Here is a 23,920-nt window from a genome sequence, read left to right as displayed (position 1 = left end):
CCAACTGTTTCTTTGCCTTTTTAATAATTCTTTGTGCCACTGCTTTATATTTTTATAGCTCATTAAGTCCTTGCTATTCATTGTACTTTTTGATTGTTTGTATACCTTATTTCTTTCTTTACGATATTAATTCCATGAGGAAACTGGATTTCTGAGTTTGTGGCAATTTGACATCTTGCTTATAGCTAGGTTGACTACCGCTACAACTCCCTTTATTATATTATCATGAAATTCCTCTAAATTATCACTTATACAATTGGTACTTAGATACTCAGCACACTTACTCTTAAGAGTCCCCAGTTGCTTTTCTAAGGCTCCAGGTATGAATTCCTTCAGTGTTTTCAACATTACCTTGGCCGTGATATGTAATTGGCATAGAGAAGTGATCACTTCCCATTCCATTTTCTTTATAGATTTCCCAGCTGTATTTACTTGCTATATTGCTTGTTGCAATTCTCAGATCTAAACATGAAAAGGTTCCATCCATCCACCTAATTAAAGCTAGTAGGTGATTCACTATTGAGCATTACCAGTTTATGCATGTCAATGAACTGTTTGCCATTATAATCAGTTTTCCTGCTTCCCTACAATTCATTAAGGTTATTAAGGTCTCCTCAAATAATAAATGGGCCTTTGACATCCTTAACTAACTCCTCCAATTCTGGATTGTCTAGTTTTTCACATGGGTTTTAAACAATATAAATTCGTATAAAGGTACTATTATTCTGCAGAAGAATCTCAGTGTTGTACTCAACACTTAAGTTCTATACATCTATTTCAACATAACTAAGACCTTCTCTTTATAAATATACAGAGCCCTTCACCTCTTGATATTTCTCTATCATGTCTGATTCATCATATCCTGGAAGTCTAAACTACGTTTTCTCACTAACCATGTTTCTTGTAGATATATCATGTCAGGTTTGTCTTCCATTTCAAAAACAGTTTTCTTTAATTCCTGACCATGTCTTATTAAACTATGTGCATTCTAGCAAAAAACTGTTAGAACCATGATGTTTAAACAACACTATTACTTCCATTTAAAATTGTGTTGAATGCGGTCTATTGAGAGATTACCTATATGCAAATACTTTTCTGCTGCTTTCGTTATAATTTTAATTTTTTCAATCTTCCCTGTCTGTAAAGTGCAATTAATCAATTCTATCATTAATGTTGTAAATTTATTTTTGCCTATAAGCACTACATTTTCATCTATTCTCCTTATATATTCTTTCCTGCCCTAAGCTACATATTCTTGTACCAGTAGCTCTTTCTGCTGTCACTTCCTGGCTTTTATATTCCCTATTCCAGCTCCTCCCCCAGCTGGGTTTCATGTGCAATTAGTGCTTATCAATCCCTGGCTTTGCTCCAGCTGCATCGTATAAAATTAATTGGCCCCTTCTGGTCCACATTAATACACTCAGGGTTTGTGTGGGATGGACACTTTGTCATACATGGTATCCCTTTCAGTACAAAGATTAATGGCCCAAGTATATACAGGCAAATCTCCTAATAATTTCAATAGGGATGTAGCCTGAGTAAGGATTCCAGGACAAGAACCCATGCATGTCAGTATAGGGACTTATCAATCATCTCCAAAGGAAAGATTAATTTTTTGGGTAGGGGAGAATCACACACATCGACCAAGGGAATATTTTGGACATGAAATAAATTGAAAAGAATGGGCATCTAAAAAAAAGGACATTTTCTTAAAAGCAAATGACTCTGATTAGAAAAAAAATCCACTGAAATGTAGTTCAACAGTTAAATCTCCAAGCCGTGATTGAAGTTTGAATGTGCAAAAAACTCACAGAAAGTCATAGCTCACGAAGGGCCTGCTCCTGCTCTTTCTCCCTTTGAAGTGAATGGCCAAATTCCCATTGATTTCAATGACAACAGGATCACAATTCAGATATGTAAACTGGAAAATTATTTATTACAGGCTGTGCCTGCATGCCAATACAGAAACAGCCAAGCTGAATCTGGAGAAGTACTATACACGTCTCTGTCTGATTCAAGCATACAGGGCCAAATTCCACTCTCACACTATGGCAGGATTGCACCAGTGGAACTGAAAGTCCAGGTTGACTCGCTGTATTATAAAGCTCCTAGAGTACGACACTTAGCTATGAAAGGGTGCTTATTGCTGAGATGGTTACTCTAATACCACTGGGGCTCAGAGTCACAATTTCTTGTCAGGAAGCAGGTGGGGGAAGGAGGTAGGAAGTTATCTGTACCAACCCTATATCCGGTGCAGATTGCTTCCTCTAGGCACATTAAAATGGCCATAATCTGGTTAAATCTCTACTGTGACACACACATCTACTGGAAAAACCTTTCATATCTGTGTTCAGCTGGTGCCCATTAAGATTAATCATGGAGTCATGCTGAAAATAAGCAAAACAAAACCTCACGAAATAAATGTCATTGAATTCCAAACATCAGACCAGCCAGTGCAGCCACAGTGAGTTTATCTTTTGCCCTCTTCAGCAGGCATGCAAGGCCTGAAAACTAAACACCTGCAGACCCATTGTGAGGGGCAGACGTAGCATAGAAATGTTGCTCCAGTGTACTTAGCACCACCTGCACCCTGCAGAACCAGTGCTCCACAGCGGCACATTCACAGGCATCATTCATTGGAGGGATGGGCACAAGGCCAGTTCTTTCAAGACTTCACACACCTACATATCACAAGCTCTGAATGAAGGGTTGAGGGTAGAATATACTGGTGCTCCAAGCCCTGACGCTGGGTTATGGAGAGGTTCCTACCCCCCAAACTGCACAGACAGCCTGCTTTTTTGGTGGCTTTTGCAATGGGGCCTGGGATTTGGCCCTGAACAAAAAAATCTTTTGAATGCTAAAATGGGCATTTTATTAGTATAGAAGTGAAAGAGAGTGATAGCCTTTAGATCAGATTTTCACAACTAATCATGAAGATTTACCAGTGCAGGCCTAAAATCTATTCATTCATTTTAATATGGTGACACTTCATAAAGAAAAATGAAACTATTTTACTCATCCGCCCAAAATCCCAAAAACAAACAAACAAAAAGCCTCACTTGCTTCAAGTGAGTGGAATTTTGCAAGGCTGAGTTAGCTCATTAGACCAAAAAGTGATTTTTATTTCATTTACAATAAATTATTTTATTGCATTTTTCCAATAAAGCTTTGCCGTAAGCGGCCAGTTCCTCACCTGATGTAGATCAGCATAGCTCAGGTGACCTGAATAGTGCTACACTGATTTACATCAGCTGAGGACAAGTCCAAGCATAGCTTGGCAAGCTTTATAAAGCTAAAAGGAAAGTGCTTGCTCTATATTTAGCTACTTAGAGACAGGGAGGTGTTTGTGCATAGATAAATACATACAGCAGTTTTAAAATTACAGAATACTAAATGTTTGGAGGAACTAAAATAATTAAATGCAAGACTAATTGTACAAATAACATTGCAATTGGTAAAGTGACCAGAAAATTCCAACCCTTAAAAACATATATATGTTCCACAGTTACTCAGTAGGTGGCACTTAAAAGCTTAGATGAGCTTTGCAGTCGCCATTTAGGTACCAGTAGCAGCAGCTGAAGCTGAAGTCAGTCCATCTCTGAGAGCAGAGCGTGTGTGTGTCTGGAGGGAGATTGCAACCAAGCCAACAAAAGCATTAACCACGGCCCAGGCACACAGAGAGAGAGAGAGCGAGAGAGAGACACACACTAGACTAGGACCAGAGCAGCAAGAGCACAGGCAACAGAACAAGGATCAGACAGCAGCAGCCAACAAGACACAAGAGAGAAGCAGCCGGCTGAGTTACAGCTCCTTTATTTAAAAACAGACAGCTTTCTCTGGAGAAAACCCACAACAGAAAGGCTGTACTGCTGGTACTATGACAGGCAAAAACTGAAGAGCATTTGACGGAGTTGTGTTCCTTCTCAGGTAATCTTCTTAAATCATTTTTCTACTCAGCATTGTATAAGAAACATTAGCTATATATATTAACAGTAGGTGTTTTTTTTTTTCTTAGCCAAATCCAGCAGTCCTTCCTGAGGCAAAAGTCCCACTGAAGTCAATGGGAATTTTGCTTGAGTGAAGATTGCAAGATTTTGTCCTAACTGCATGTCTCATGCAGATGACATGTTATGTTATAAGTAATGGTTGGGGGAAAAAAAGACCAGAGCTGGCGACAAGAGTACTGGCCATCTGTGGAAAAATATTTCTTAGTGTACTGGGATATCAGTAATAGCTTTGTAACAACATTTGAAAAAGATTTTCATTCAAATATGATGGGCTAAATTCTGCCCTCATTTACACTTATGCAACCAATTGGTTAAAAAGATGTTGCTCTAGTTTAAATGAAGACATTTAACCATATATGATGGAAACGGGGAGGGGGAAATGTTAAGAATGAATCAAATAATAAAAAAGATTTTCTCTTTTCCTAAAGCAATAGAACTAAATTTTAGACAACTCTTGAGTATTCCTCTCGCAGGCTGGCTATTTTTATTTTTACTCATCAGCTCACCTTATTCTTATTGCTTTTTCTCTGTAAAATGTGGGCTGCTATATATGCTGAAATACACAATCACAATGGTGTGTGAGTTCAGGATAGAGCAACAAGATTTAAGTAATATCCTTAAAAGTATTTTTTTAAATACACACACATACACACAGTTATATGCACTAAATATTTATTTGCCTATATGTATATACACAAACTATATATATATATAGTCCATGTATGCACACTATATATATATATATATATATATATGTATATATATATACACACACATAGATAGATATCATGAAATGATAAATGAAACTTTTATGGTTGATCTTTATGGCTACCTTTGCCAGGGTTTACAGATTTCACTGAATCGAAAGTAATTACAGATCCTACAGTTTGTAGATTTGGGTCAACTGGCCATTTTGGTGTTTCTTCACTGATTGACGGCTTTTTCTGGGGTGTAGGGAACTACCACCCAGGGTTCTAGTTACATTTACTGCATTTTATTAATCAGTCCTTGGGGACTGACAGGTGTGTCATTGCTAAGGATTGTTAAATGAGTAATACCACAAGATTCCATCCTATCTCCCATTGTATGTGGTCACTTCTAACCACAGGAGAATTTCAGTGGTTCAGCTGTACATCTATTGCCCTACAGAATCCTAAAGTCTGGGAAAACATTTGAATGATACGTCCAGCTATTTTATCCTCAACCCTAGGAAGACAGAAGTCTTACTGTTCAGTAGATGTTGTTGATAGCAGGAGGTCTCTTCTTTGTGTCCCTATTTGTGTAGGCGTGTGGTCACAAAGATTAAGAACCTTGGTATCACTTTTAATCATGTCCTCTGCATTGAAAGCCAAGAACCGAAGTGATTTTCCCCCAGTTATGCTGCACTTTTGTTTATTCCAAGATGGTCTAATAGCAGAAATGCATGCCTTTGTGACCCTGAGGCTCAATCACTGTAATAATCTCTTCAAAGACCTCTCAGCAAAGATGCACCAACATTTGGAGTTTGTTCAGTAGCATGACTGCTCACCAGTTTGAGCTATCATGATTATATTACATCTGACCTGTATTCTCTTCATTTCTATTCTTTAAAGAAGTGTATTCAAATGTGAATTGGTACTGCTTGTTTTTAAAGCTTTTGTTGGTTTTGGATCTAGCTATACATTCAAGACCTGTCTGCTCATTGAACTTTGTGTGAGAAATATTTGTGCTCAGACACATCTGACCATTTGAAGGTCCCACCATTGTGTCCAAAGCTAGCAGATGACCACAATTTTGTTGTGGTATGATGTGGAATGCATTCCCCATTGAAATCTCTTTCGTTTCCTCCCAGCACCCTTTTAAAAAGCACCTTACTATCTTCTTGTTCAAATGTGATTTTACAATGACCATTTGAGGGTCTCTATTTATTCGCTCCCCATCAATTTATTTTTAACAAGACCCTTCATTGTGTGTGTTGATAATTCAAAAGGGGCATCATTTTATTATACTGTATTTGTTTGTATTTTGCTGTGCATCTCCATGAATGTTTTTGCAGTAGGGGCGAAACTTCTAAAATCAGTGTACACATTTCTGCACTTCAGCCCCAATTTGCATATATGCATCACAGCATTTACACACTTTAGTCGGAACTGCACTCACGTCAGAAGATTTGGTCCAATAGTTTACTGCCTTTACCGTATATTGACATGCTATTCAGTTCTCCAGATTTTTTTCTTTTAATACTTTTCATGGTGCTTTAATTAAGCAAGCATCAATGTTACAGACTAGATCCACGAGGAAAAACAACCACTATGCATTTGTGAAGGCTGTTATATGATTTAGAAATATAGACTCGCCCCCCCCTTCTCTTTCTTTTTAAACACACATTCTAGTAAAAGGCACTTCGTCCACAGCAAAATGTCACCTTTTAAAAAACAAATTCAGTCTATTTGGTTATCTTCAGTTTCAGCATAGCAAGAAAAAAAATGGGGTCAGCAAACAGCTGTTTTCTGGGGTTATATCAAAGTTTCACACGCAATTAGGGACCAATTAAATTATCTTACTCTAATTACTGTAAAGACAGCAAATAAGAACTTCCAGGTGAAAACATGTCTTTAAATCTAAATTGAACCTGGATCTATTTTCTGTTTGAGATAATTAAAAAAAAAATCCAAACAATAATCCCTTTCCCAGATCTTATACAACGCTTGAATAAGATGTAAAGAAAAAGAGAAGAGCAAAGTTCATCAGCACCTTAAAATGAGGACGAAGAAACTTATACTAGTGACATGAAGACTCTAATTTTCCTCTCATACAATGAAAGTCAGCAGCAGCTCCTCTGGAGCAAATTAATTTAACACCAGAGGAAAACTGATGTAACAGAGATCAATCTCCCAGATTTCCTAAAGGGTGGGAGTGCTGCCAAACCCTGTAGCAGTGAAATGCTGCTTACCTAATAGTTATTGCAGCTAATGGGATAGTTTCTGGTTGAGACTGGATTGGTGGCACTGAAGTGCTTGCATCTTTTTGTATTCCTGCTTTAAGATGGATGTGCAGGAAGGCAACAGCATGCAAAAGGCAAATCCATTTCTGGGTTGTACAAGGTGCTTCCATTTAATGTTCAGTAACTCTGACTTAAAAATCAATGTCATGCACAGTTGAAATAAAAATAAAATAAAATAACGTAATTGTATGTTTTTCTTCTCCAAGCAAGTCTAACTAGGTTTTTATCTTATTTGAAAAAGTCGGTAATTTCAACAGTCAAATATCAGCTACAGCTGATAACTGAAATATTGTTATATTAAAAATAAGTCCCAATGGAGAAAGATGGTCTCCTTAAAATCTGTCAAATTCCTTCAACCAAACATTGAAAACTTCAACAGAGAATAACTGGGAAAAGATTTTTTTATATATAAATATTTAATTTACTTATTTATATTTACTGATCATTTAGTCTTAATGATACTATTTTGCTCTTAATTCATGTGTCTTCTTTCTTGGTAACGTTGGCCGAAATGAGAAAAAATATAATGAAACATACATATACAATATTTACCTGAAACACAGAGAAACCACTCAAAGTCTAAACTAACAAACCGGTTTTTATTATTCTTTTATTTTTAGTAAACAAATAGTCTTCAGTCTTCTGAAATTCAGGAGATGTCAAAAGGAAGAGTCGTGGGTTTTGAAAATAAATGTTGAAAGTGTTTGCTTTAAAGTAAAGAAAAATATAAACTTATAAAACAAATTCAACTTTGCCGGTTCACTCCTGCAGTTTGACAGAGAATAGATTCGTATGAACAATTAGAAACCCCTTCAGAAACCCATTATTGCTATACAACAGTCTACAAATTATACCCAGATCTTCTCTTAAAGCCTTGTTTTACAAACAGCTTCAAAATCTAGTTTAAATCACTGCATTGATTGTTTGGTATTTTGTCCAGGGGTTTTATCTTGTGAAATTCAGATATTAAGACAATAGGCCAGGTTCCAATACTTTATGACACAGATAGTATAATTGACTTTAATGGGACTATTCTGGAGTAAGGTTCTATTCAACATGAGTAAAGGTATCAGAAACTGGCCCAGTGTTCATGATAGTCATCACTATCTTCCTAGCAATAGAAGATAAAATTTGTTATGGTTTTTCATAAGAATGAACCAAATCCTGTAGTCCTATCTCTAACTATTCTGCTTCCAGTGAAGATTTGGACCAATAGTTTTTTGTCGTAACCGTAAAATTAAGCTATTCAGGACTAAAGGACTGTGCGGTTAGAATAAACAAAACTTTTGTAGTTTTTCTGCTATTCCCTCTAAGGAAAAGAAAGTAGTCTGAAGTGTGTGTGTGTGTGTGTGTATAATGTATGTATAACAGTACATAGTTGCCAATTCTTGTGATTTTTATCATGAGTTTCACAATATTTGGTATTTATCCCACTCTAGTCAATTTGTCTAGATGCATAAAGTTACACATATTCATAAGTGTTTGCAGGATCAGGGCCTAAAATCTAATCCTGCAGTCCTTACTCTGACAAAACTTCCACTGAATAAGGATTTGACAGACTGGCATATAATAAATACATTTAACAGCATTGTATTTGATTTTGTAAGGGCCAAATCCTGTTCACTTACCTCAACTTCAGTTTAACTGGAATTACTCCTGAGAGAAAGGCAAGCAGGATTTGGCCCTAAGTGTTCAATGGACTGAAGTGCTGATTCAGCATGGTACTTAAATGTGTGTGTAACTTTAAGAATAGGAGTAGTTCCATTAAATCAATAGGATGTCTCATGGTTAAAGTTAAGCCTGAGTTGAGCTAAATCAGAGCCAAAACTATTAAAGATCTTTTTTTTTTTTAATTTACCAGCTTCAGAAACTAAAAATGAACATGGGGTTTGTTAAACAGATATTGGACTGGTACTCATTATTCTGGATAATATTAGTTTGCCTTTTGATTTTGTCATTTTATGAAATCCGTTCATATTTACATATGCATTTCAATAGTGCTCAATCCTCCAATGCATGGTGCACTCTGGTCACAATCTAACAAAGCACTTAAACATGTCCTTATCTTTAAGTCTCATGCTCATAACATGAGTATCATCTTTGACTTGGACCTCTCTCTTGGTCTTTACATCCAGACTATGTCTAAATCTTGCCAATTCTTTCAGCATAAGATCTCTAAGATATGGCTTTTACTATCCATCCACACAGCTAACACTCTTGTCTAGGCTATAATCATCTTGAGTCTCAATTACTGATACATGTTTCTCTCTGACCTTGACAAACATAATCTTGCCCCACTCACATTCATCCAGAATGTTGGAGCAAAATTCATTTTCCTACGCTGTTGCTTTGACCATGTCACCCCCCTCTTTGAATCCCTCCATTGGCTCCCCTTTCTCTATCACATCAGCCAAAAGCTGCTTGTTTTTACTTTCAAGACCCTGCATGGCCGCACCCCACCCTACCTATCATCTCTGATTCACCATCAAGATGTTGACTCCCACCTCTCGTCAGCCCACAAGGCCAGCCTCTATTGCCCACTTTCAAACAATCACCTTCATATTTTCTCTCACGCTACCCCTCATGCTTAGGAGGTGCTCCCCATAAACATCCATAAAGCTACCTCATTATCCTCCCTCAAAACCCTCCTTAAAACTCTCCTCTGCCTTAATGCCTATAAAAAATGCCAACAAATAGGCTGCTGGTATGCTGAGACCACAGCCTATCATGCTGACCAATATCATCTTTGTTTCCTTGTATTTCCATCTCTCTCCATGTGTTGTCTCTTACACTTAGATTGTAAGCTCTTTGGGGAAGGGACTGTCTTTTTGTTCTGTGGTTTTACATCTCCTAGCACAATGAGGTCCTGGTCCATGACTGCAGCGCCTAGGTGCGATGGTAATATATGGTAATACAAGTAACAGCAATAACCACAAATGGCCTGGTCCTGGGTTAATAACTACTCAAGATTTTATTATTACAACAATATCAATTTAGAATACTTTTTTCATTTTACTGAGGGACCCCACCCAAAAAATGTCTTCTGTACAATATTTCATAGGTGCTCAAACAATTTTAAAGACACTAATTTGGAAAATCATTTCAACCTTTTTTTAATCATACAGGTGCAAACTTTTTTTCTACACAATTAAACTAACCTCAGGAGAAATGTCATGAATTGGAACTGATTGTTCTGTGGATATTTTATCCTTGAAAAAACATAGAAATTAATGACTGCTCATTGAAAACGTGCCAGTTACTTTGCAAAATCAGAGCATAGCTTCTGTAATCAATGGATGATATAGCTGCTGGGTTCTGCCTCCTTTTAATGCTCGTTTGTCTTTGAGACAGCAGTGTAGGGCTCCTGTTTTTAAAAAAACACTGTTTTATTTGCACATTTTGGGACAGATTCTTCATTGCAGTATAACCACTATATTTTGCATTGTGGATGAAATCGGCTATAAAGCCAGTGCATCCAGCCTGAAAAGATCATCCCAGTTCAAGAGAGATGCTCTGGTGGCTTGGACAGGCTTTATGTTCTCCCCTTCCTTGCTGGTATCAGAGCAAGGAAGATGGGTGGTAGCTGAACAAGAGTGTGTGTGGCCACTCCAATTCATAGGTTTTATTTAAAGGGATTATGCTCATCTAGTCCAATCTCCTGCAAAATACACACATTTCTACCTGTGGTTTTGACCCCAAGGGGCTGTTATCAACCCTTTGGCTGCTCTAACTTAATACAGGGGGACCAATGCCACATAAATCAGTGAAGTTCACAAGTGAGCTTCAAGCAACTTTTGTACCCCCTTCCTTTCAATTTGCATTGTGTGCATTCAGAACATAGGTAAGCCTTCTGTGTAGTTTGAGTTTGTGCATCTTATAAAATATGTGGAGTAGAAGACATTACTTATTCTCAAAAACCAAGCAAAAATTATTGAAGAGAGCATCCCAGACAGAAAATGGAATGTTTGGGCCCAGAGCCTTATCATTTTGATTTCCCTATATAGAAATTAATGCTGTCCACTGAGAAACCAGATTATGTTACTACCTCTGTCTGGATTCACACGCAAGCCAGTTAGTCAGTATTGCCTCTCCCATTTACTGCAATTTGATTGTGACTACCTTTCATCATGAACCTTGACCAACCCCAATCCTACTTTTGCTCATGGTCCCTGAACAAAAGGTCTACAAACCTCCACCCAATCACTGATCCAATTAGTAACTCCCTTCCTCATCCCACACACTTGGTAATTTTTCCAGTGACTACTTCAAAGCAATTCTAAACCCAAACTAATGATGATCTTTCCAGTGTCCAATATTAGAACACCATTCGGTCAACATGACCCAGCATATTCAGAAATAATCACATAATTTCTAATCGCTGCACCCAATAACCTAGACAAAAATCACTGATTTCCTTTTTAATTACATTTTTTTCACTCTTGCCAGCTTTTTTGCTAATGCATGCCTTATACCCAGTATTCAGGAACAATGTTCAATCAGACTAAGTGATAGCTCTGATTTCACAAAGTACTTGTAAGCACATACTTACTTCCATATCTATGCAGCAAAACACTTTTGCAACTGCTTAAATGCTTTGCTGACCTGGGACCTAAATCACTTGAACAGACTCTCTCTTTATTTCTATAAGCTCAATACTTTGTGGGCACCAACCATCTGACCATTACCTCCTCTCCATGATATACCAACAAGAATATCAAAGGGTATTAAATTCTAGGACACACAAAGAAGATTTGGTATTAGTTGATCAAACAACATGCCCATTATTCTTAAAGATGTTAATGTAGAATTCTCTGGCTTTAATTTAGCTGAACACGAACACTCCTGTGTATTTTCCCTAGCCCATTGAATAATACATAGGAGTGCCTGCATAAACAAATGTGCTTGGGAGATCTCCTATCACTTTTTTTAAGAAAAATTAACAAATATTGACCAAAACTCTAAAGCCTAATGCATTTTTAAAGATACTAATCCTCCCATTCCCAGGGTGCCTAACCACATGCTCTTTCCACCCAAACATCAGCACTGCTGCGGTGGTTATCCCAATCATGCATTAATATATCTCAAAAGAATGTAATTACTCAAGCTGGAATTGGTGAGAACATAGGGGTTGACAACTGTACTTATGAAAAGTACCAGGGGATCTTTAATGACCAGGGTTTTTGTTTGTCATCTGATCTGAAAGATGACATCTCCAAAAACTGTGCCCCTCTCACCACGCTGTCATTCTCTACTGGCTCGAAGGACACCTAACAAGTCACCGGCTCCCTTTCCTGCTGCATCTAGAGGTTTTCAATCCTCTTGCTGATCCTGCTTACTAGCTTGTGAGAGCTGACAGCGTAAGGTAGAATGGCTGCAGGCAAAGAGAATGCACAGCAATACCGTTAAGAGGTTCCTGGAATACATGTCATTCTAAATTCTATATTGCATAGCAGGCATTAAGAAAACCCAGAGAAATCACAGGTCAATTGGCTTAATGATTTTTTTGCACCACTTAAATGATCTGAACAAAGCACAATCATACCATAGCTTTGAAGTCCCTCTTCACATCACCACATGAAGGATTTTGTTACACTTAATGTCAGACACCAGGAGATGCCCCTCCTTTACTATACAGAAGGTTAGCTCCAAAACAGTTGAAATACATATGAAATCTACACTTTGCAAAGGTATATTAATAATAAATAAAAGACTTTTTTAAAAGACCTTAACATCCATTGTCCAATAGCCTCCTGGAGAGCATGGAGTTGCAATCATGGAGAAAAACTTTAAAACATGGTAGATATCAATATATGGATTAACAAAAAACAATTCTAAAAACAAGGCAACTTGCCATAGTAGCTAATCAAAGCAGGAGCTGAATATGACAAAAGACTCAGGCAACAATTTTGTTTTCTGTCTTTTCAGGCAAACTAAATGCATGAGAGAATTTTAATTACTTTCATTAGGTCTTGCACACTATACACCATGTCTCAACCTGATGTGACTTCACTAGTAGCTTTGTATTGTACTTAAATGCTCTGAAAAAAGACAAAAGTTATTTTGAGTTAATATTTTCTCCTGGCTGAGTTTCTGCTCTAACATACAACTACATTGCCATTAGCATTGTGAAGATATTCTTTCTGCTGATAAAAATGGCATGAACAATCCCTCTGCCAGACCTTCAGCTGGCATGAATTGGCAGTGGAGCTGTGGTTTGACTTCAATGGCGCTATGATGATTTAAACCCACTGAGGATCAGGCCCCATATATTTACAAAACATTTTACAAACACCACTAGAATTAAACATGCTTTTAACAGGCACAGAATCTTTGGGTTGTAAGAAAAAAAAACTATTTTAGCTGTTACATTTTCCCTTTAAAAGTGTTACGTTTCCACCTGGGGCAAAAAAAAATTAAAATTCACTATTTTGTCATGAAAACAGGAGCAGAAAAATATCATTTTTGTCATGGAAATTTCTGTTCACTGATAAATATGGTGAAATTTTGCCTATTATTTAACAACCAAATGGTCATGAAAACCTCTGCTTATAACTGCTCACAAGTGAGGTCCACTTTAAGATAGTTTTGGCTGTATCTTTTCTTTATGTTTCTGCCTTAACCTGTCAGCTAGACTTTTTTCTAATGGATTTTAATACAGCAAAAAGACACTATCCAGATATGGCTATATTAAAATAATAAATGTACAGTTAGGCACAATTAAGCATACAATTACGTACACAAATATGTAGATCTATTTTCACTAGTATGATAAAGGCCACAATCTTCAGATCTACCCATATGTTTGTGCTCCAAGGTAGATGTTTAGATTCTTTGGCACTAAAAGGGAGTCAGTAGTACCTTTGCCTTCATTGACTATGGGATGATTCGTGTGAGTGCACACTACAGAACTGGAGAAGCCAATAAGAATTCCATTTGCAGAGTGCTTGCAGAATCTGGTTACTTATTTACATCCACTGAAGTGCCACCTTCTGAAAATATTAAGGTGCTGGCAAGCAGAAGTGCCTGCCCGATTAGTGACATATGTGCTTGTTTTAAGCATGCAACTCAATATGACAGGTGTATACCCAGAATGGTCTCTGCTCTCTCTCGGCTACCTGTATTTGTGTCTCAGCAAGTGTATCTGCATGTCTGACTAGTGTGTTATTTACATTTATTTCATGGTCAAGAACAGTCCTTGGAATCATCTTGTACTTTCTGGGCTGCATATTCCTTAAACATGCAACCACTCCGTGGCTGTCTTACCACTGAAGCAAAATTTCTGTCTTCTCTAGTCCCCTTCTAGATCAGAAAGACTATGAAAGCAAAGTTATTCACTAAATACACATTTTATATAATTCCATCTCTAAAATTCTATTTGGAAACTGATGAATAGGGCTAAACTCATTATGACAGATGGAAATGAATTAATCACTGTACTGGAAGTTTCTGGTTGCCTAGGACCCAGTGATCATCATCTGATTACATTCAATATGGGCAAACACAGGACCCTTCCAACCAGTAACACACACATTTTATACATATTGTATACACACACAGAGAGAGCTCCAAAAGGGCTAATTTCCCAAAGCTGAGGAAAAATATGAGGAAAAACTGACTAGAAGGAAAATATTAATGAAAATTGAAAACATGAGTTCTAGATGGCCCAAAATCCACAATTCCACAATCAAGAAAGAAGACAACGTTGACTGAAAGCCCATTCTGGTTCAGTGGAAATGTGAAGGCAATAATTAGAAATAAAAAAACAATATATAACAAACAGAAAAAAGGGAAATGAATAGCAATCAATGTAAATGAGAAGTTATGAAGTATAGATAATTGATAAAATAGGATGAAGACATAGAATCATGGGACTGGAAGGGACTTTGAGAGCTCATCTAGTCCAGTCTCCTGCTCTCAAGGCAGGACTAAGTATTATCTAGAGCATTCCTGACAGAACTGCTCTTAAAAATCTCCAATGATGAAGATTCCACAACCTCCTTGGCAATTTATTCCAGTGCTTAAACACCCTGACAGTTAGGAAGATTTTCCTAATGTCCAACCTAAACCTCCCTTGCTGTAATTGAAGCCCATTGCTTCTTGTCCTATCCTCAGCAGTTAAGAATAATAATTTTTCTCCCTCCTCCTTGTAACAACCTTTTATGTATTTGAAAGCTGTTATCCTGTCCCATCTCAGTCTTCTCTTTTCCAGACTAAACAAACCCAATTTTTTTTTTTCGGGGAAAAGTCCATGGCTAACAGGAGTAAGAACAAAAGGAGATTTTAAAAGTATATTAGGAACACAAGAAATCTTAGAAGTAGTATAGGTCCATTACTAAATGGAGATTGTATAACTGTTAATAATGATCCAAAGATAGAAGAAGTGTTCAATAAATATTTCTGTTCTGTATTTGGAAAGCAGGAGGAGGATAATGTGCTTAGATCACATTTGTACTTTCCAGTCTATTAGTAACCAAGGAGGATGTTAAACAACAACATCTACTAGGGATAAACATCTTAAAAATCAGCAGACCCAGTTAATTTGCACCCCAGAGTCCTAAAAGAACTGGCTGAGGAGGTCTCTGGCCCACTGATCTTAATTTTTAAGAAAACACATGGGGAAATTCCAGAGGACTGGAAGAGTGCTATCATTCTGCCACTATTAAAAAAAGGGAAAACAGGATGGCTTGAATACCTAAAGGCTTATTAGTCTAACATCAGTGGAAAAGCTGATGCGGGATTTTGACTAATAAAGAATTAAAGGAGAGGAATATAATTAATACCAGTCAACCTGGCTTTATAGAAATAGGTCTTTTCAAACAAACCTGGTTTCATTCTTTGAGATTACAAATTTGGTTAATAAAGGTAACTGTGTAGATGTAATAAACAGACTTCCTTAATACATTTGACTTAGGACCACACAACATTCCGATTTTAAAAATTCGAACGATAAAGTATCAATAAAGCACATGTTAAATGGATTAAGAACTGGATAGCTGACAGATATCAAAAAAATAGTTTCCAATAGAGAATCATCATCCATAGGGACTTAGGGCTTGGTCCACACTGGGGCGGGGGATTGATATAGGAAACGCAACTTCAGCTACGAGAATAGCATAGCTGAAGTCGACGTTTCCTAGATCGAACTAAGTTTACTTACTGCGGGTCCACGCAGTGCAGGCAAGCTCCCCCGTCGACAGCGCTTCCTCCTCTCGGTGAGCAGGAGTTCTGCAGTCGACGGGGGAGTGCTTCTGGGATCGATTTATCATGTCCAGATGAGACGCGATAAATCGATCCCAGAAGATTGATCTCTAACCGCCAAATCAGGCGGGTAGTGTGGACCTAGCCCTAGGCTCAGAGATCTAGGAACAAAGAATGCAGGCCAGACATACAAAATGGGGGACTGTACCTGGGAAAGCCATGACTCTGAAAAGGAGTTATGAATCATAGTGGGCAAGCAATTCAACATGAGCTCCCAATGCAATGCTGTGGCAAACAGGGCTAATGCAATCTTTTGATGTATAAACAGGGGAGTAGTGAGTAGGAATAGGGAGGCAATTTTACCTCTGTGTGTGAAATTGGTGAGACCAATACTAGAATACTGGGGATACCAGAACAGCATATATATTTTTAAAATGATGTTGAAAAATTGGAGAGGGTGAAAAAAAACTCTCAAACATGATTTGAGAGCGGAGAAAGTACCTGGCAGTGAGAAGCTTAAGGAGCTCCATCTGTTTAGTTTATCAAAGCGAAGACTGAGAAGTGACTTGTCTACTTGCATGGGAAAAAATACCAAGTACCAAAAGAGCTCTTCAATTTTTTGATCAAAGGGATAACAAAAAACAATAATGGAAACCGAAGCCAGACATTCAAATTGGAAATAAGGAGCAAATTCTCCATCTCTTGATGTCTTAGAGACATGCCTTTCTGGATTATATGCTTTAGTCAAACAAGTTATTGGGCTCCACGCAGGGGTAACTGGGTGAAATTTAATGGCCTGTAATACACAGGATGTTAGACTACATGATCTAAGGGTCCCTTTCTGGCCTCAAACTCAATTAAACTATGAACTAGCTTTCCTTTCTTCTCTGCTTCCTCTTTTAAGGAAATTGTCAGCCCTTATGCCTGCATAAGTCTCACTGAAATACAGAGAAATTTTGTATCATTCAGGGCCTGACAAACACCCATTGAAGTGAATGGGAATTTTTCCATTTTTTATAAATGGGTACTGTGTCAGTTCCAAAGTCAGCAAGATTTATCCCTTAGATAAACCCATGATTATAGCCAAACTTTCTCTAGTTCTGGAACTACCTTAGTTAACCGAACCTTGGATCCCTCTTTACACATGGAATACATTATTATTATTATGACCAGATTTATAGTTAATTGCTTAGGGAGAGATTTTTGGTGACAGGTAATCTTGCTGAACTTCAAGGTTGACAGAGAAATCACTACCAAGTATACCATGCATTATCATCCCTTTGATAGATTTGATAATATGATTCTTTTCTGGTAAATGTAGAGAAATATTAGCATGCCAAAATTACAATGTGCAATAGATAAAATCAGAATTATAAATCTTGAATTCTAAATGAGCATGCTCATTTAGGAAATAAAACAATATTTTTGAGGTAAAACCAAAGTGGTGAAAACCCCCAAAGGCAGACTATGAAACACTTAGTGCTACTAATGAAATATTAGCACTTATCCATTAGTTTTAAGTTTTGCTTCTGAAAGATATGAATTGTACCACACTGGAAACAAATTCTCTATCCACAGAGGAGGTGTAGCGAGGGCAGAAGGATAAGTTCACACACACTGGTCTCCCCATCAATATGCTTCAACAATGACCTGAAGTACGTCTATGGGTGAGTGTAGCTCCAGCTCCCTAGTCAATTCAGTCTCTTGGTAGACAGACTGTCAACAAGGATGTCAAACAGATGGGGCTATGTACATTTGCCCACTAGTAACTGGACTTAAAGTTACGCATTCAATTTGCAAAGGCCACCAGTTAAGCACAAAATAGCAGTAATTTTCATGCTTTATCAACCTGCACTGGGTTGGAATCTAGAAACAATGTTGAGATGAATTGCTCTATAACCCATGATCAGTCCTTTTGAGTCATTATGTATTATTGATATGCCATTACTTCAGTCATTTTCTCATGTCTCTTACCATAGACGTTATAAAGCATCTTCCCTATGGAAAGCTGTATTAATATTTTGTTACATTTTCCTTCCTAGGTTTTCCCCCCTAGTTGAGCATCACATACAGTGAAAAGCATGCCTGAGCAAAGCAATGATTACAGGGTGGTGGTGTTTGGAGCTGGAGGAGTTGGCAAAAGTTCCTTGGTCTTGAGGTTCGTGAAAGGCACTTTCAAAGAGAGCTACATTCCTACCATTGAAGACACCTACAGGCAGGTGATCAGCTGTGATAAGAGCATATGCACTTTGCAGATTACCGACACTACAGGGAGCCATCAGTTTCCAGCCATGCAGCGTCTGTCTATTTCCAAAGGACATGCTTTCATTTTGGTTTTTTCAATCACCAGCCGACAGTCCTTGGAGGAACTCAAGCCCATCTATGAACAAATCTGTCAGATTAAAGGGGATGTGGAAAGCATTCCAATTATGTTAGTGGGGAATAAAAGTGATGAAAACCAAAACCGAGAGGTGGAGAGCAGTGACGGAGAAGCCATGGCCAAGAAGTGGAAGTGTGCCTTTATGGAGACTTCTGCTAAGTTGAACCACAATGTGAAAGAGCTGTTCCAAGAGCTGCTAAACCTAGAGAAACGCAGGACTGTGAGTTTACAAATTGATGGTAAAAAAAGCAAACAGCAGAAAAGGAAAGAGAAGCTGAAAGGCAAGTGTGTAGTCATGTGAAAATTGCACTGTTATGAAGCAACCATGTAGTCTCATTCTTTCTGACAGAACCCAACGTGAAACCTATAGACAATGAGGAACCATATGAAACCCTATTTATTAGTAGCTGTTATGAAAGAAATACAATAGATTTTTTTAAAAGAGGAGTTTATTTGCTATGAAAAAAAACCTCCCAACAACTCAAATCATAGTTAGAAAATAAAACCAAGAATGAAGAAAGTAGGAAAGGATTTCTAATTTTAAAGCAAATAAAAGAAAACAAATTAATTCCTTATTTACAATATACTGCACTATGGAAGAATTGGATGCCAATTACTTATGTTTATTATGCTGTTTGCATATAACTGTAATGGAAGGTGATGTATCTACATAATGCAGATTTAGAAGAGAAAGAAATGCCAATGAAGAAATCTAGAATGTATAAATGCATGTTGGATAACTTATCATAGCCTTCAAGAACGCTGGAGATAACACAAATATTTTTCTGTACAAGTCTTGATGCTGACTGTTCAGGGTTGGAGGGTGTGGGAAAGAAGATAACCCTGGAGCTACCAATTTATGAACTATTGTACATTTGGGGAAAATAAAGGGGCTATGCAGCTAACTGTGATATTGATTCTCTCCTCTTACCATATTATGTTCCTCCTTAGTATTATGCTGATGAGCAGTGTTTGAACTGAAGGATGGGAGGGGGGAAAATCTCCTTGGGTCAGCTGGAGATCGTTCCCTCCTCTCTGGGCTCTGCTAAACCATCATTTCCAGGGATGGCCTGTACCTCTGTCCCCAAGATATTTCCAAAGACCAAATATTTGCCTTTGGAGCATGTTAGTTTATATGTGCAGATACAGAAAAATTTTCCCCCAGGGGGACATACTCTGAACTCCCTCTACAAAGGCCTCTGTGGAAATTATTCAGTTCAAACATTGCTGATAAGAGCACAATATGATTGGTAAATGAACAGATTGTTTATGAAGTTGCAGGCAGGTGTGTGAGAGAGAGAGGAGAATGATTTTGCTCATATTGCCAGATTTGCCAAATCAAACTTCTGTATAATTACTGCATCTGAATTAGAAATTTGCCTGCATCTTATGATAAACATACAGTAAACTATTAGATTTATTGCCTTTAAATTGGCAAAAGGGGGTTATATTTATTATTTAAATTTGTGGTCTGAACAACTGAGACTATTCAGGGAACCATATCTGGCAGTCTTTACTTAGAGAAAACTTTTATTGGCCCCGTCTCTAGTGGCATTAATAGAAGACTTGCCTAAGTAAAGACTACATGATTTGGCACATTAACAGTTCAGTCAAAAAGTGAGTTACAATGCAATACTAGGTTCACAATAGAGAAAACAAGTTACGACCTTTTTTTTTTTTTTTTGAGAAACTGCTTTTTTGCAGTCCAAGATGGAGAAAAAGTGTATTTAATGTGAGTTATTTTGAAATCTCTCCAAAGTTTTTTTTAAATACACAACATGAATGATTTGCTCTATATCCTACAACTAACAGCAAAATGAAGACCATCAAAGATGAAAAAAGCACATTAACTTTTTTAAAGGATATGAAATTGTATATTCTACAGTTTGCACCTTTCTGCTTTAAAACAAAAAGCGTTCACTGTATTTTTCGCAAATGTATATGTCAAAAGCATATTATTGGAAAATGCAGTCAGGTACTAGGAAAATTAGCATGCATGTTACATAATAAATGTCTTATAAGAGCAGTTTAAATGCAGTATTCACTTTAGAAATAATTACCTTGTTGTTCTTAAAATGATTTCTTGTTTACCTTCCAACTTCCAAACAGAAATGCAACCACTTAGTGGATAGCATGGGTAGAAAAGGATTATAGCAGGCCTGCTACCAGCACTGCTTTTCTCAAAGAGAGACCTTAATTGTTGTAATTCTCTCTAGGCAAAATCCTGGCTCCACTGAAGTCAATGGCAAAACTCTCACCGACATCAGTGGGGCCAGGATTTCACCCTCTGATTTAATTGCAATAGATGTAGAGAATTGTAACTCTGCTACTAATTCCCAGCTGCAAGAGCTACTGAGACAGTTTTTCCTTTTAATCCTTAAAATAATCACATATGACTGAATAAGGAAAAGAAATGAGAACTGGAGTGAGTATAACAAACAGGCTTAGACTCTTCCTTCACCTTTTCATATTCACATTAAAATGAAATTCAGGTTTCTCTAATCAATTCCTAAACATATAAAGGATTCTGGAATTGTTTTATATTGCTGAGTGGATTCTCTCGCAGACAGGCTATTGAAAAAACCGACAGTATTTGAAGAACAGTGATGTGATGCATTTATCAGTGGTATATTTAGTGGGAATTACATAGATGTTTACTCTGTTTGTGAGCCAATAGTTTAAGTGGTTAAAGATTCTCATCTTCCTAATTTTGGACTTCATTAACAAAAATGGAAAATAAAAGAATGACTATGTTTAAGAAATATTGTTGCAGCCAGCAACAAATTAAAAAAATGGGCCATAGACAGAGCTCAACCATTTGATAATTGAACTCCAATTGATGCTAATAGACATTGTGAATATGTGTCAAAGGCACTATTGTGTTTGACTTGTGTCTGAGAACTTTTTCTGGCATGCTACATTTATACGACAACTGTATAGAAACAAACTAAAAAGTCACCTTAGAGACAAAGAGCCTTATTACAATATTACTTACTTGCTTTTACTTTGATGAAGATATTCATGATTTACACTAGTAAATGAGATCTCAATCAGGTTCAAAGGGTATGACTATATCAATATTATTGGACCAAATACCATCCTTGACTTCAGTGGCGAACAGAGATTAGCTGTTCTGCAGTGAGAGTAGAAATAAAACAAGTAAAACCTGTTTCTGTTAGGCTTAAGGACAATTTCCTTTGATTCCCAGTTGATTCCTCTGCAACAATATAATAAGCCATGATTTATTTCATGCTCTTGCGTGTATTAAAGCAAGGCCAGTATAGAAGCAATATTATTCATGGACCACTGACTCTAAAATAACATTTTATAACCTTGCATTGCCATTGCAGTTTATAATACTAGAATTTTCATATCTGTGAGCTGGTCAAAAATATTTGTTTTGCTATTACTGATACAGATGTTCTTTTTCTTTATAGAACAACCAAAAAAAAAAAAAGAGGGAAAATAAAGAGAAAATACAGCTTTGTTATATTTTGTGTTTTCCTTTGAAATGTGATACCAATATACAGAAGCTCTCTGAAAATGTACATAAACAGAGCATATTGAATGCAGTATTGTAGCTTTGTTGGTCCCAGGATATTAGAGAGACAAGATGGGTGAGGTAATATCTTTGATTGGACCAATTTCTGTTGGTGAGAGCGATAAGCTTTCGAGCTTATACAGAGCTCTTCTTCAGGTGTGGGAAATATAACCCAGCTATATACAAGGTGGAACAGATTATTTAGCATAAGTAGTAAACATACATTTCAAGGGACCATTCAAGGTGAAATGGCCCCTTCCCACCTCTCCAGTCTTAGGTGGGAAAGAAAAAAAGCTGTGGGAGTGGGGGCGGAGGGTTAGAGTAGGTTATAGATTGTTGTAATAAGCCATGAAGTCAGTGTCTCTACTTAGTCCATGATTTTTGGTATCTAGCAAAGTTATGAATTTAAACTCCCAGGCTCATCTTTTGAAGGAGTTGTGCAGATTTCCTTTGAGGATGAGGACTGAGAGGTCACATATACAGTGATCGCTTTGTGAAAAGTGTTCACTCACAGTTGCTATGGTGTTTTTGTCTTTTATCATTTTTCTGTGTGAGTTCATTCTACAGCATAGTGATTGTCTTGTTTCACCCACATAGTTGTTATTTGGGCACTTAGTGCACTGGATGAGGTACACCACATATTGTGATAAGCATGTGTAGGACCCATGGATCTTGAAAGGTATGTTGTGAAGAGTGTTGATTATCGTAACAGTGGAGAGATGTCTACAGGTTTTGCTTATGTTCTGTCAGGGTCTGGTGCTGCTTTGAGTTCGTGTGTCCTGGTCTGTAGGGAGCTTGCTTCTGATAATGAGTTTGGAGAGGTTGCAGGGTTTTTTGAAGGCCAGAAGAGTGGGTTCAGGAAAGATTTCTTTCAGGATGTGATCCCCATTGACAATGGGATGTAACTGTCTGATGATACTCCATATAGATTCCAGTGTGAGGTGGTAGGTGACAACTGGAGTTGAACAGTAGGCAGGGGTTTATTGCTTATTACAGCAATCTATAACTCATTTAACCCTCTCCGCTCCTTCCCCTATGACTGGAGAGGTATTAATGGGCCCCTTCACCTTGAATGGTCCCTTTAAATGTGTGTTGTTTACTTATGCTAAACAATCTGTTCCATCTTGTATTTAGCTTTGACACTCTGAGTACCTTTCCCAGACCTGAAGAAGAGCTCTGTGTAATCTTAAAAACTTGTCTCTCACCCCAACAGAAGCTGGTCCAATAAGACCCACCCTGAGCATATTCAAGACCTGTAAGATCTACAGTGAATTTCAACACCATGAAAACATGATATTGACAAGTCAACTATTCACAAAGCATGACTTTTATATATGTATGTGAGATATTAAGATATATAGTTATCATCCAAATGTATTTATTGCCATTTCATTATCTAATATATTTTATTCAAAATTACCAATATAAAGTTATTTGAACATACAAGTTTCTATGTTTCCAGTGATGTTCTGAATATAAGCCAGACAAAATAAAGTTTTAAATTACAAATACATGCTTGGAAAATAGCCTTCTTTATTAACTTTAATAGATTTGGTTCATTCGTAGTTTGAATGAATTTTTCTTGAGAATGGGCAGTGTGAAATTCCCTGATGTAAAATTGATTTATACAAATATTCGGCAATTTCCCCAAATTTGTAGCTGTACAAATCAGACTCCTGGAAAATGTCTGAATAAGGGCAACTATTTTATGTGCATTATGTGCCAATGACCATGTGACTGCTCTCTTACCTCCCTCCCTGTTCTCTTCCCATGTCCTAAACATCTCCTGCCTCTGGTATTTGCTCCAAAGT

At 37.3% G+C, this 23,920-nt stretch overlaps 1 protein-coding gene across 2 annotated transcripts; it reads left to right on the top strand.

The window, feature by feature from the left end:
* The first annotated feature begins 3,582 nt into the window (after positions 1-3,582).
* DIRAS2 (DIRAS family GTPase 2) lies at positions 3,583-23,620 on the top strand. 2 transcript variants are annotated; one of them, XM_054032928.1, is made up of 2 exons: positions 3,583-3,927; positions 18,231-23,620. In XM_054032928.1, exon 2 carries the CDS (start codon positions 18,270-18,272, stop codon positions 18,867-18,869), a length of 600 nt encoding a protein of 199 aa, XP_053888903.1. In that variant the 5' UTR covers positions 3,583-3,927; positions 18,231-18,269; the 3' UTR covers positions 18,870-23,620. The 2 variants fall into 2 exon arrangements, with proteins under 2 accessions (XP_053888903.1, XP_053888904.1); XM_054032929.1 differs by lacking the exon at positions 3,583-3,927 and adding an exon at positions 17,808-17,855.
* Positions 23,621-23,920: the final 300 nt, after the last annotated feature.

The sequence above is a fragment of the Malaclemys terrapin genome, chromosome 6 (assembly GCF_027887155.1).
Source record: "Malaclemys terrapin pileata isolate rMalTer1 chromosome 6, rMalTer1.hap1, whole genome shotgun sequence".
In the NCBI taxonomy this organism is placed as follows: Eukaryota; Metazoa; Chordata; order Testudines; family Emydidae; genus Malaclemys; species Malaclemys terrapin.
The sequence above is the reverse complement of the archived record's forward strand: the minus strand, read 5'-3'. Positions and strand labels throughout refer to the sequence as shown.

Coding starts and splice junctions, on each gene's coding strand:
- DIRAS2 (XM_054032928.1), top strand. CDS start 18,270: ATGCCTGAGCAAAGCAATGATTACAGGGTGGTGGTGTTTGGAGCTGGA.